This window comes from Oryzias latipes, chromosome 11, assembly GCF_002234675.1.
Source record: "Oryzias latipes chromosome 11, ASM223467v1".
Taxonomy (NCBI): domain Eukaryota; kingdom Metazoa; phylum Chordata; class Actinopteri; order Beloniformes; family Adrianichthyidae; genus Oryzias; species Oryzias latipes.
The window spans coordinates 10,868,625-10,882,625 of record NC_019869.2 but is presented as its reverse complement, the minus strand read 5'-3'; the positions used below and the strand labels follow the sequence as shown (position 1 = coordinate 10,882,625).

General features: G+C 38.2%; 1 protein-coding gene across 1 annotated transcript in view; it reads left to right on the top strand.

The window, feature by feature from the left end:
- Nucleotides 1-14,001, top strand: part of kcnh8 (potassium voltage-gated channel subfamily H member 8) — a 71,863-nt gene that overhangs the window by 34,825 nt on the left and 23,037 nt on the right. The window contains exons 7-10 of the mRNA XM_011480853.3: nucleotides 1,787-1,991; nucleotides 4,466-4,675; nucleotides 7,070-7,269; nucleotides 11,006-11,255. Coding sequence (XP_011479155.1) covers nucleotides 1,787-1,991; nucleotides 4,466-4,675; nucleotides 7,070-7,269; nucleotides 11,006-11,255 — 865 coding nt within the window. The remainder of the gene's footprint in view (nucleotides 1-1,786; nucleotides 1,992-4,465; nucleotides 4,676-7,069; nucleotides 7,270-11,005; nucleotides 11,256-14,001) is intronic.

Below are 14,001 nucleotides of genomic sequence, written 5' to 3'. Positions count from 1 at the left end.
AAGACTCCCTAAAGTGTAGTCTTAGGATTATTGTATCATTCAGATAGGAACATGTCAAGAAAGTCTTCCCATTGGCTTAAACCAGAGCTGCTTCACCAACAATAAGAATTAATACACCGCACATAAAAATAGACATAGAGCATTTGACATTAGAAACAAACAAGCAAATCATTCCTTCTTGATTGATCTAATTTGAATTCCTGTATTTAAGAACCATTCATTACATCTTTCTAAAAATTATACTTAAGGGAGTTTTCAGCCTTTAACAGTTCTAATCATTACATTTGAGAGACCCTTAAGAATAAAAAAAATAATTTTTGTTGTGAAAAGTCTCTTTTTTTAACTGAACGTAGGAACTTTTTACTGTCAATATGATTTCATTCATTAGTTGTGTTGCTCAGAACTACCAACGTCTGGTTTATACAGAAGTGTCTTCATGCACTCAGGCTGTAACTAGGTAAGCTAAAGTTAGGTGTATTTTCTTTTAAATAATGGACAGCAAGGTGGAGAAGTAGCATGTTTAATTGTGAGAATCGTTCATCCAAAGCCAGTCATTCCCTGTTGTTTTTATTGTTTGCACTTTTCACCAACCCTGGAATAAGCAGGTAAAACAAATGTATTTGTGTTTCAAGATTGAGGAATATGTGGGTTATTTCCAAGGACAGCCAGGAGGCTTGTCAGACAGCTTTGTGACTGCAGAGAACTGAGTCGACAGACAGTAGCTGGCCTGGCTGTTTGAGGAGTATTCCACAGTAATATTCCTCACAGCAGTTTGTTCTGTATGATAGGGCATGAGATCTCTGAAAGCAGGGTAGGCAGACTGGACTCCATTGTGTCCAACAAAATGTTGCTGCAAATAGCTGCCAGGACCTGAAGCAAACACAAGAACTCACAGGGAATTCAGACTTCTAGAGAAACTTTTTGGGTGAATTTAAAACCTCGACCATAACCTTAGGCCTAAGGGTTTACCAGTTCTCATTTAGACATACTGAGAGAGGGAAGGGAAGGGGAGGACTACACAGCTATTCCACTATAGGGCTCTTAAACAGCCATGCTTTGGACTGATGACCTGTCCAGGTTGAACCGCACCAGGACAGGCTCTGGCATCCCCATGACCCAAAAAGGGATGTAGCAGGTTAAAAAAGTGGATGGATGAATAGGCTCTTGAAGATCCCCCAAAAAGTGATTTTCATTGAACTTTCATTCTTCATCAAACTGATTTAGAAAATATAATCTGTAAAAATTTTCTTAAATTCAGTTTTGTATTAGTGTGCATTTTTTATTTTTTTTTTCTAAAATATTTTTTAAATTGTATTGCTGGGTCATTTGTTTTCTAGATTATTGGTGGCATTCTTAACCTTAATCAGTATCTTTCATAGACCCACTCTGACCATCTTTGGATCTATTGTAAAAGCGTCATAGAAGTCTTTATTTATGATTATGCAGTTTGGTGTCTGAGTTGTGGGTAAAACTTTTAGGGGGGAGCAACCCCCCCTTCTCCCATAACTAAGCTATCTGTTTACACGCTCTGCTGCTCGATTACAACTCCTCAAACCCTCAACCTAACATTACTGGTGCAATAACAACAGCGATCAATATTGGAGCATTTTTTTTGTCACAAATGAGCTATTTTTTTCATCTGCTTCTGATTCACAACAATTTGAATAAAGAATTACTCAAACTGCTATATTAATCTTGATAAAAGATAAAAATCCAACAAACGTGTCAGTGTTTTCTCATTTTCTAATTTGTACATTTGTATTTTTCTGTTTGCTGTTTTTTCCAGGTGTCCGTGGTGCACCTTTTAAAAACAGTCCGCCTGCTTCGTCTGCTCAGACTCCTGCAGAAGATGGACCGATACTCACAGCACAGCACTGTCGTCCTGACTCTGCTCATGTCCATGTTTGCCCTCCTGGCCCACTGGATGGCCTGCATCTGGTATATTATTGGCAAGATGGAGATAGAGGCCAACAGCTACAACTGGGATATTGGTGAGTTGAGAGCAAATAACGCCAGGCGTTATTTTTAATCTGAGAGCACCTGTGACCTTCCTTTATGGTAAAACTTGATTTGTTGTTTGTTCGCCTTGTTCCTTTAAGCACAGCAGGTGTTCTGCTGCAAACAGAAGTAATTCAGCAGATTACTTTGTGCTTCAATATAATACAATCGAAAGAATAAGGCAGGCAAAAGATAGAATAGAATAGAATAGAATCTTTATTTCTATAGCACTTTTCACAGAGCAAGTCACAAAGTGCTTTACAAAGAGCATAAAAGTAAATAATAGTAAAATAAAACACAGTAAAACGTGGTAAAACTAGGACTAAATCAACTAAAAGCTCTCCTAAATAAAAACGTCTTGACCTGAGATTTAAAACACTCAACGGAATCGATCTGACGCAACGACAATGGGAGGGAGTTCCAAAGAACAGCTTGAAATGACAGATCTCCTCTAGTCTTATAGCGGGTTTTTGGAACGCTTAAAAGATTCTGGTTGGAAGACCTCAGTGATCGGGCCGAAGAGTATGGGGTTAAAAGGTCAGATAAGTATGTCGGAGCTTGACCATGCAAGGCTCTAAAAACTAAAAGTAGAATTTTAAAATCAATTCGAAATTTGACAGGTAACCAATGTAAAGCAGACAAGAGAGGAGTGATGTGTGTCCATTTACTTGTTCCTGTTAAAAGCCTCGCTGCAGAGTTTTGGACAAGCTGAAAACGGTTTAGGGAACGTTTGTTAAAACAGGTAAAAAGAGAGTTGCAGTAATCTAAACGAGAGGAAATAAAAGCGTGGATAATTGTTTCCAGGTCTGATCAAGACAAGATACTTTTTAATTTTGCCACGTTCCTCAGATGATAAAAACAGTTTTTCACTATCTGTTTTGAGTGACTCTCCAGAGACATAGACTTGTCGAACAACACCCCAAGATTTCTGAGGCTTGACTGGACAGAAGAGCTCAGACACCCAAGGCGTTGACTGATGGACGGGATTTTATGTTCAGGGGCAAAAATAAGTGTCTCGGTTTTCTGAGTATTTAGGACTAAATGGTTACTGTTCAACCATGTTTTAATGCTCGTTAAGCAATTCAGCAAATTTTGTAGTTTTTAGTAATCATTTTCCGTGAAAGAACAGTAGAGCTGGATGTCGTCTGCATATAAATGATATGAGATGTGGCTAAATTGATTAATAAGTTTCCCAAAAGGAATCATATATAAAATAAATAAAATAGGGCCTAGTACAGAACCCTGGGGAACGCTACAAGTTATTTCTCTAATTTCAGAGCTTGAAGAACCGACAGCCACATTAAATGTTATTCCATTAAGACACGATATAAACCAATTTAAAACTGACCCAGAGAGACCATAGTCATTGTGAAGACGTTCAATTAAAATGTGAATTGATATGATTGGAAATGTTATACAGAATTGTATATAAACATTAAGATTATAAAAATATGCAGTATGTCCTATAGTTGAGTAGAAATTCCAAAAGCAACTGAACAAGTCTTTTTCAACAAAAGAAGAATAGAATTATAATTTGAAATGCATACAGTATACATTTTTCAAAATAAAGCAGAACTCCAGAATAAATGTCAGCAGAACTTATTTTGGTGAGGGTAGGGCAGATTTTGGTTTTACACGCACCCCTGCTCTTGATGAGCTGCAATCTTTTTTACTGTTTTCTTTAACCCTGAAATTGCAGTCCAGCTCAGATAAAGCAAGAAAGATTCCTTTCTAATATCACCGCCTTTCATTGTCACAAAACAGCATTCTGACACAGGATCAATGTTTTGTGTCCTAATTATTCATTTCTAATGCTGAGGTGAGTTTTGAATCCTAGCACCCATGAAGTGTTTCCATCCAATTACCATTCATCAGTGTCTGCAAGAGACTCATGGGATGAACTTCATGTCTCCACACAGTGTTGGGTATGAGCTCCTGCTATCATGCATCTGCTCTGCTTTCCGTGTTGAAGCTCAGAAGTTCCTCTGAGTATAGCATGAACGAGAGACAAACGAAATGTCCAGACTTTGAAAACTGTCTGGTAAAGTCACAATTAAATTGATTTTTAAAAAACCTACGCAAGATTAAAATGACACACCAGGAAAGTTTTAAGACTCCGATGATCATCATATTTCACAAGTTCTTGTGCCATTTTTCTGATGAAGGAGGACATATATAGAGAAAATTTAGCTTAATATCGCATTTCTAAGTTTTTCTTTATTTAAATCATTGTGAATCAGGAGTTTGAAAAGAGCTTTGCCTTTCAGTAACTATGTCCTAGAAAACAACTTTTTTTTTGTTTTGGCTAAAAAGGACATACCGGTAATTATAATTAAAAGACCTAGGGAAACACTTTTACAATAGATCAAAAGATGATCGGAGTGGGTCTGCAAGGTTTTCATTTGCTTTGGTTAGCCATCTAAGACTGTGAGACCGTTTACCTTGCATTGATGTCCTTTTGAAACAGGATGGCTCCATGAGTTGGGTAAACGTTTGGAATCGCCGTATCACGCCATGGCTGAAGTTAATGGGACCACCAGCGGTCCCTCAATCCGGAGTGTGTACATCGCATCGCTGTACTTCACCCTCAGCAGTTTAACCAGTGTGGGCTTTGGGAACGTGTCGGCCAACACTGATGCAGAGAAGATCTTCTCAATTTGTGTCATGCTAATAGGAGGTAAACAAACATAACAGACTTTTAAAAGTAAATACAACTGATTTATAAACATTTAGTAACATTAATGTGCTCTGAAAATGGTATTGTCACTCATTACCTCCCACCATTATATAAGGTAATCCAAAAAGCCAGAAAACATAATAAAAAGTTAAATTTGTTTGGTAATAAAATGTTAATAATCATTGTAGATTCGGACAAAAACTAAATTTTTTTAACCAGCTCCAGGGTGTCAGAAGCCACAGACACATCACATGTAAGAATGCAAACTTAAAAAAAAATCCAAAGTATCATTTGATAAACAAATCTTTTTTCCCTTTCCATTATTATTTTTTGTAGGAACCCCCTTTTTATTGCTATAAATTAATTACAACAGTTGAGTTTCATTTTGTAAGTATTAAATTCTGTTCATATTTACATTAAATTATTAATAATTTTAGTTTATTTGGTTTAAGTTCTTACTGTTTAATAACCCCTCGTGTTTGATTGTTTTGTTTTGTTTTAATCTAGCATTGTTTTATTTTTGCTAGTTTTATTCTAATCATGTTGTAATGGAATTTTCCAGCTGTCATAATTCCACCTGTTTTCACAAATCATCATCAGAACTTTATGTTAATAATTATTTTATCAGTCAGAATATTAAACTCTTTCAGTTACAGCCTGCAATCTTTGCTTGCCAACACTGCTTCAGTTCATTCAGATTTCAATTTTTTATGTGTTTTATTTTGCTGTTACAGTTCAGTTTTGTTAGTAGTTTTTTCTTTAATTGTGACTTCAGTTTATGTAATATTTATTTTGTTTTTCTATCAACCCTTTTCTGGTCTTCTGTATTGAGATCCTCCTCAAACCATAGACCTTTTTTTTTCTAGAAAACTTCTTTTTACATTTTGTGAAGATTTTGGAATCCCCAAATATTTTCTTTTTGGAACTGGTTCTTGGCAAAGAAGAAAATTATTAGCATCACTTCAGCACATTTAATGAATGCTAAGCTGTGGACTTTGTTATGAATTATTGTTTTGTTTTTTTGACAGTAAGGAGATGTTTTTCTATGTGAAAATGTCTAATAATGTTTTTCCATGAAGCCTGTTTTTTAAAATATATTGCAAAAAATTACTAGGAGTGGATAGACTTGATGTAATAAAGTCAACAAAATGCTTCCTGAAAGAGTCTCATAAGTTGATTTATTAATGTACTAAACAGAAACACCACTCAAAAAAATCTGAAAGTAGAGAAGTAAAAAATACTCTGTTATCAATGATGACCTTGCTGAAACATGATGTGAATGATTTGGGCAGATAGTTTAGATTGCATTAAAGAAACCTACAGTAAGATAACATTTACTGAACTATCATGATTTCTTCTTTATGGTCTTTTTATGCATCATTTATGTTAGGAGGATATATTTACATGGCTTGCATTTGTAAAACTCACCAAAGGTATTTTTAGATTTAGCTTTTTTCACAGCCGTTAAGTCCCTTTCTCTTATATGAGAAACAGCAGGGTGTGTTCTTATGTAAATCTGATGCTAATGAGGAACAAGAGACGAATCTTTTTGATTAAAAAATATCCAGGTTTATACGTCCTTTAAAGGGGCCAACAAATCTGTAATAACGCATCCGGAATATTTCAGGAAAATGGTACTAAAATCTTTTTAAGACATTTATGAAGAAGTCCCACTGAGTTAAAAGAGCTGCAAAGTTCCTTTCATTTCTGAACTAACCCTTAACTTCACACTTCTACATGATTTCCTTTCCTAAAATTCTTTTTTTTTTTTGTCTCGAACTGAGAGTTGAAAAGAGTGATCACTGGTGTAGCAGCCACGCTTTCATGTATAGCAGTGTGTGACGCAGCTGTGGCACTGCTGAACACTGAATGGGATTAAGAGAATACATTATGTGTGGCTGTGGAAAGGGCAGCTTTCTCAAACTAATCAAATAAAATCCAGTCGGTCCTGACACTGATGTTCTTTTCTGGGTAGAGCAGAACTACCAGACATACATTTAATTGAAACATGTTCACCTTGTTTTATCAGAAGAATCAAATAAAGGCAGTGATGCATGACAAAAATTATTGTTATTCTATTATTCCTAATTGATAATACTGAACCAGTTTGTGTGACTTAAATCTCTAAAAGAGTTCTTTTTTTCTACATTTCTCTTAGTTTTCCTACAGCAGTAGGTGTTGTAAAGCCCTATCTCGTTTTTTTTCACTTGTTGAGATCCCTAATGATAACACATAAATATATTTTTTCTATGCCAGAATTGCATTTGTGTATTTTTTTGTTTTTGTTTATTTTACTCTTCCACTATTTTATCCATTTTTTATTCCACCATCTTTTTCCTGTCTAACCTTTCAGCACCTTTACTTTAGCTCTCTTCTTCCTCCTCTTCCCTGCAGCACTGATGCACGCCTTGGTTTTTGGAAACGTAACAGCCATCATCCAGAGAATGTATTCCCGCTGGTCCCAGTATCACACTAGGACTAAAGACCTCAAGGACTTCATACGTATCCATCACCTGCCTCAGAGCCTCAAGCAGCGAATGCTGGAGTACTTTCAGACCACCTGGTCAGTCAACAACGGCATTGACTGCAACGAGGTAGAGAAATGAAATCATCTAATCTCTTTTATCTTTTAAATGTGGGTGTTTGGTGTGCTTTTAAGGTAAGATATGATAAGATAAGAAAGGACTATATTGATCCCCGGAGGGAAATTCAGTTGTCACGGCAGCCAAAAACAAGAAATATAGCTGTTAGAAAAAAACAAAGTAGCACTGAGTAAGAATAAAATAGTAATAATAGAAAGTGGAAGTAAAAGTACACGTCATAAATAACAAGTTAAATAATTAGATAAATAACAGCAGCGGTTTCAGTCCCAGAATGTGTCATTGTATAGTCTGACTGCTGTTGGGACGAAGGACCTCCGGTATCGTTCCTTTTTGCACTGGATGTGCAGCAATCTTTGGCTGAACGAGCTACTCATGGTCCTCACCATTACATACCGAGGGTGAGAGGGGTTGTTAAGAATGCTGGACAGCTTGGTCAGCATCCTCCTCTCACCTACAGAGTCCACTGAGTCCAGGGGACAGCCCAGGACAGAGCTAGCTCTCTTCACCAGCTTGTCCAGTTTATTTTAGTCCCTTTCATTCATTCCTCCACACCAGCAGACCACAACATAGAAAGTTGCTGTCGCAACGACAGTTTCATAGAAGGTCTTGAGTGTAGCCTACACACACCAAAGGACCTCAGTCTCCTCAGGAGGTGGAGGCGACTCTAGCCCTTCTTATGCAGGACCCTTGTGTTATCTGACCAGTCCAGTTTATTGTTGATGTGAACACCCAGGTACTTGCACACATCCATCCTCTTGATGTCCAGTCCCTGAATGACCACTGGAAGAGACTGAGAAGCCTTTTTGCGGAAGTCAACCACCAATCTCCTTCGTTTTGGTGGCATTGATGTGAAGGTGATTGAGTTCACGCCTGTCCACAAAGTCCTTGATCACCTTCTTATATTCCAGATCGTTTCCCTCTGACACGCGTCCAACAATGGCTGTGTCATCGGAGAACTTCTGGAATGGCAGCTGTTTGAGTCATAGTGGAAGCCAGATGTGTAGAGTGTCAAAAAGAAAAGGAGAGAGCACTGTCCCTTGTGGAGCCCCCGTGCTGCAGACCACCTGGGCAGACACACAGTCTAGGAGCCTCACATACTGAGCTTTTACGTCACTTTGCTTATTAGCCATCATTTAATAGGGTTTATCTTTGTAAGAAGTTAAGTACAGGATCAGTCATCCATGATTTGTTGCAGGAAATTCTGCAGAACCAAACTCCACTTAAAAATGTCAGCAGTGGCAGCGTTAAAGACAATTTAAGCTTCCCCTTGTGTTTTTTAAATTATAAAAGTTCAGCATCCACAAAATTTTTAGCAAAAAACGGGATTAATATGAAAGGGAAATGTACTGGATGTTCCTAGGTTTTGACAAAGTGAATCCCATTAATTTTCACACAATAGTGCAATATTGCCTCTTCTCATTTGACCTGGGATCCACCTGGGGGAGCAGTGAGCTGCAATCACAACCATACTTGATGGTCAAACCCCTCCAATCCAACTGCTTAATCCTGAATATCAAACAGGGAGGTACTGTGTCCCATTTTTAAAAGTTTGGCCCAACCTGGGATTTGATCTTTCAGGCTTAGGGCCAAAATTCTACCATGAGGTCACTAGTGTCATAATAAGAAGATATTCCCAATATCATTTGCTCATCCATCTAAATGATAAGGTGTCCTTAACACTTGGCCTGGTCACAGCTGCATAAAATCAAGCACTGCAGACTGTTTTTACAAACATTTATGAAGGAATGGGCTGCTCAGTGAATTCCAGCGTGGAACTGCCATAGGATGCCTCCTGTGCAACAAATCCAGTCGGGAAATTTACTCACTCCTAATTATTCCACAGTCAAGTGTCAGCTGTATCACAACAAAATGGAGGAGTTAGGGAACAACAGCAACTCAGCCATGAAAGCGGTAGGCCAGGTAAATGACGGAGAGGGGTCAGTGAATGTCGAAGCGCATAGTGCATAAAGGTTCTTCATAGTCAATTGCTACACAGCTCCAAACTTCATGTGGCCTTCAGATTAGCCCAAGTACAGCAAGCAGAGAGCTTCATGGCAGTTTCCATGGCTGAGCCGCTGCATCCAAGCCACGAATCACCAAGTGCAATTCAAAGCGTCAGATGCAGTGGTATAAAGCACGCCGCAACTGGACTCTAGAGCAGCAGAGACATGAGTGAATCACACTTTTCCATCTGACAATCTGATGGACAAGTCTGGATTTGGAGGTTGCGGGGGGGGACGGTATATTTTAGACTGCATTGTGCCAAGTGTGAAATTTGGTGGAGGAGGAATTATGGTGAGGGGTTGTTTTTCAGGACTTGGGCTTGGCCCCTGAGTTCCAGTGAAAGCAACTCTGAATGGGATACCAAAACATTTGGACAATTCCATGCTACCAACCTTGTGGGAACAGTTTGGAGTAGGCCCCTTCCACTTCCAACATGAGAAAGCAAAGTAAGGTCCATTAAGACATGGTTGACAGAATCTGGTATGGATGAACTTGACTGGCCTGCACAGAGTCCTGACCTGAAGCCGATAGAACACCTTTGGGATGAATTAGAGCGGCGATTGAGAGCCAGGCCTCCACCAACATCAGTGTGTGACCTCACCAATGCGCTTTTGGAAGAATGGTCAAAAATTCCTAGAAACACACTCCTCACTCTTGTGGACAGCCTTCCCAGAAGGGTTGAAGCTGTAAGTTGATATATGAGTCAAGGCAGGTGAGCCAATACTTTTGGTAATATAGTGTAAGTTCATCAATGGAAATGCACTGTTCAATGCGGCTTTCCCCCAAAAAACGTGTTCACTAAAAAGTGCCTCAGGAATACACCAAATGATATTTCCCAAAACAAAAAAGGGAACAATGAATCAGATGGCAGTCACTGTAACAGACCAGCCTGGCCAGTTTACAGCTGAGAATCCCACAGGTCGCATAAGGTCACATCTCATTAGCACACATGATGTTGTTTGCCTTCATTACACCCCAACATAAGAGGAAGACATCACTTTTCCCACATTCTTGATAAATCATGTATAATTGTGTTCTTGACACACAAATATTTGTGAAATCTTGTGCATAACATTTAGCTATCATGGCTGAAGTGCCTTAGCCACATTAGAACAAAACCTGACTTTTGGATTTTTGAGAATAAGGAAGGATTAGTGTGTGAAGTACACCACACAGGCAGTCAAACTGAAGTCAACTGTAAAATAAAACTAGTTTGCACAAGCAAAATGCAGGATGAACAGCACCTTTCTTTGACAAGCTCAGAGAAACTGTCACTTGAGTGGTGGCTCATCCTTCCAGGGTGTCCATGCCTGTGAGACAGCTGTCAGAACTCAGACCCAGGCCAAGATGGAGTGAAGATGACGAATCCCAGACAGATGAATTATAGATGGGTTGTTGATTAAAGTCAGCCTAGCCCTGATGCCACAGTACAAGTCTTTGTGACCGTGAGCTCCAGGTTTTTGTCTTTTCAAAGTGATCAACAGATTAACAACTGGCAATGTTTTGCCTTTTTTCCAGCTTTGACAGGAAAATTTCACTTGGTACGTTTCACAGCTGTATTCACAGGTTAGAACACAAAACAGGGGCAGTGAATGCTGGAAATTAAATTACTGAGTTTCAGAGTGGTGTTTTCACACCTGTCATGCTTCCAACACTCCTTTCTCCTTTCTCTTTCTTCATCCCTCGATTTCATTCTCTGCTTCCCCCCACGCCATCTCCACAGCTGCTGAAGGACTTTCCAGATGAGTTGCGATCCGATATCACCATGCATCTTAACAAGGAGATCCTGGAGCTGTCGTTATTTGCCTCTGCCAGTCGCGGCTGCCTGCGCTCCTTGTCACTGCACATCAAGACCTCCTTTTGCGCCCCTGGAGAGTACCTGCTTCGACAGGGTGATGCTCTCCAGGCCATCTTTTTTGTCTGCTCTGGCTCAATGGAAGTGCTGAAGGATGACATGGTGTTGGCCATTCTGGGTAGGTTAAAGGGATAAGGAGGGGATTATCGTTTTTTATAGCAAAACTCTTTGGTTCATGACAAATGTCATTCTTGCAGACCTATGTCTAGTATAATACCAGACCTTTTTTTACTTGTACATACAGAGATTAATGGATCACTTGAACCGCTAACTCGCCCACACATGTCCAGTTTATTAATCTATTAACATGCTCTTTCTCCCACAACATTATAACTCTCTGCTCTGTTTGTTTAACTGTCGAAGTTGAATGGTTTTAGTTTCAATGAGTTTTTAATTTACTTTTTCAAAAATTTTTGGTTGTAGAGCTGCACAATGTGAGGAAACCTCATAGGGCAACAATAAGTGATCAGTGTCGCGATGACGTTATAGCTTGCGTGACTTTAACAAATAGCAGCGCAAAAAACAAATCATCCAATATTTCCATTTTTCGCCAACCCTTTCATTTAAATAAAAGACAGCATATTTTAAATTAAACTTGTAATGACTCACATCTACATGGGAGGTGAGCATCTAACACAAAAGGGCTCCATTCGATTATTTAGTGACTGAAGGGGTGCAAATGCATAAAGGGGTTTATTAGATATTTAATGCTTCAAGCTGCCATGAGATTGTTTAAGCGTGTGTGTAAACATTTAAGGTCACCATTTAACGCAGTTTACTCTATCTTTTGCGATACGCATAAAGCACAAGCTGACACCGTGATAGCAATTTAAATTTTTTATATATTGTGCAGGCCTAATTGCTTGTGTCAGAACTCTCTTGCTAGTTATCATTTAGTAAACTACATGGGGCATTTGCCGTTTTTTTGTGGTGTCTAAATGTACAATTCCAAAATCCAGTGCCCCGGAACTTTCCCAGTGTCTGCAGAAAACTAGTGTGAATTAATTGGCAAATAAAGACCGCAATGTATTGCGCCGCAACACTTTGTCATTTGAAAAAAACGTATTTAAATTTTTTTGTATATATCATCAGTTTTTTTGTCATCAGAACACAGTGAATTCATTTGTAAACTGTTCATACTTATTAGGTTTTTACTTCAGCAATTGCATAATGAATGCGTTGAAAAAAAGAGGGTGCATTTGTCCAAATTGCATTCAAATTCCCTTGATTGACCTGCACCATAGTCTTTTAGGGGTTAAGGAGTAGTAGAGGAATTCAGACATAGGCATTTACTTTATTTTAAAAAACATTTGCATGAAAGGACAAAATATGTGGATAAATTGAGGAACCAAAACTGATATTTTTGCATTTGTTATTTGGTAAACATTGAAATTATGAATTAGGATGATGCACATGGGAACCTTTTTTCCCCTCATTTTTGTGATTGTGCTTTTTAGCTGTTTCATTCCAGAAAACCAACCAGTCTGAAAACTTTGATATTACTCAATATTTCTCAGGTAGGTTTTAGGTTTAAACCCAAAACAGCAAATTGTTAATAAAAACAACGTGGAAAAAGAGTTGTAGAAATTGCTGTGCATAAAATTTCAAACTGTGTTTGATTTTGCAAAAGACTGCAGTCTTAGGTGCAGGCTCATGACAGAATATGCATTTTGCATCACCAGATAAATTAGACTGAAAATGTTCTCACCGAGCATGAAATGTCAAAAAAACAACTTTTTTTTTCCTTCTGCTAAAGACACAGAAGTCATTCCTGTAGGACAGGGTTGTAATAGTATTCAGAAGTACAGGGGGGCACAAAGTATCAGGTAAGTCATCAATTTTGCAAGACGACCCACTTAAAAAGATAAGATAGGTTTCATCATAGATACACTTCAACTGTGAGAGACAAAATGTAAAAAAAGCAATCCAGTGAATCACTTTGCTTGATTTCTTAATATGTTGTTTGTATAATTATGCAGAAAAATACCTATTTGGTAACTAAAAATAAATAAATAGCAACATTACAGGCCTTTCTCATCTTTAGAAGTGGGACAATTTGAGGGATGGATGACTGACAAATACCGTTTTGCCCCACTGTGACTTCTATTTTTGTTATAACATTCAAACATTGTATATTGTCACAATATACCAAAACGTACACTAGACCTATAAAAGCACAAGGAAATCATGAGACCACATATTAAAATCCATAAAAAAGGTTGTAAGCTTTTAATGTTTACACATTTAAACAACCACTTGGTATATTCACCATTAAATATTTCTTTCTAAATTTTTACATGTCTTCTTACGTTACTTTGTTATGTACATTAAATTACTTTTAGGAGCGGTGTGCTACTAATTTTTCTAATCTTTGTCATTTTATTCCATAAACCCTAGGTGGACAGATGTAAGCATTTACTTTTTTCACCACCTTAGCACTTATGGGTGCTGTTTCTGCCTTGCTTTGTAGAATTTTCCACGCTGACAGATGAAAAGAGTTTTGAAGTCTAACATTCTGACTGTCACTAATGGCTTTTGCTCTCTGACCTTCATGACGCTGAGCTGTACTGCAATCTGGTAGCAGTGTGAATGCCAGTTTTTGACACAAAACTCCATCTGTCACTTATTCTTTTTTTGACTTGCTAATTCTAATAATCTTTGCTTTTTTAGAGTACATTCCTGTTCCCTACTTTTATCAAAATGCAAAGGGTGTGTGGAATGCATGAAGATGTGTGTGTGTGTGTGGACATCAGGGGATTTGGCAGGTGGAAAGTCTTTCTATGTGTCTGCTTGCTGACTGTGTGTATAAGGTGTGGCTGATATTGAAAATTTCTCCCAAAAGAAAAACTTCCTGGATAGAGATC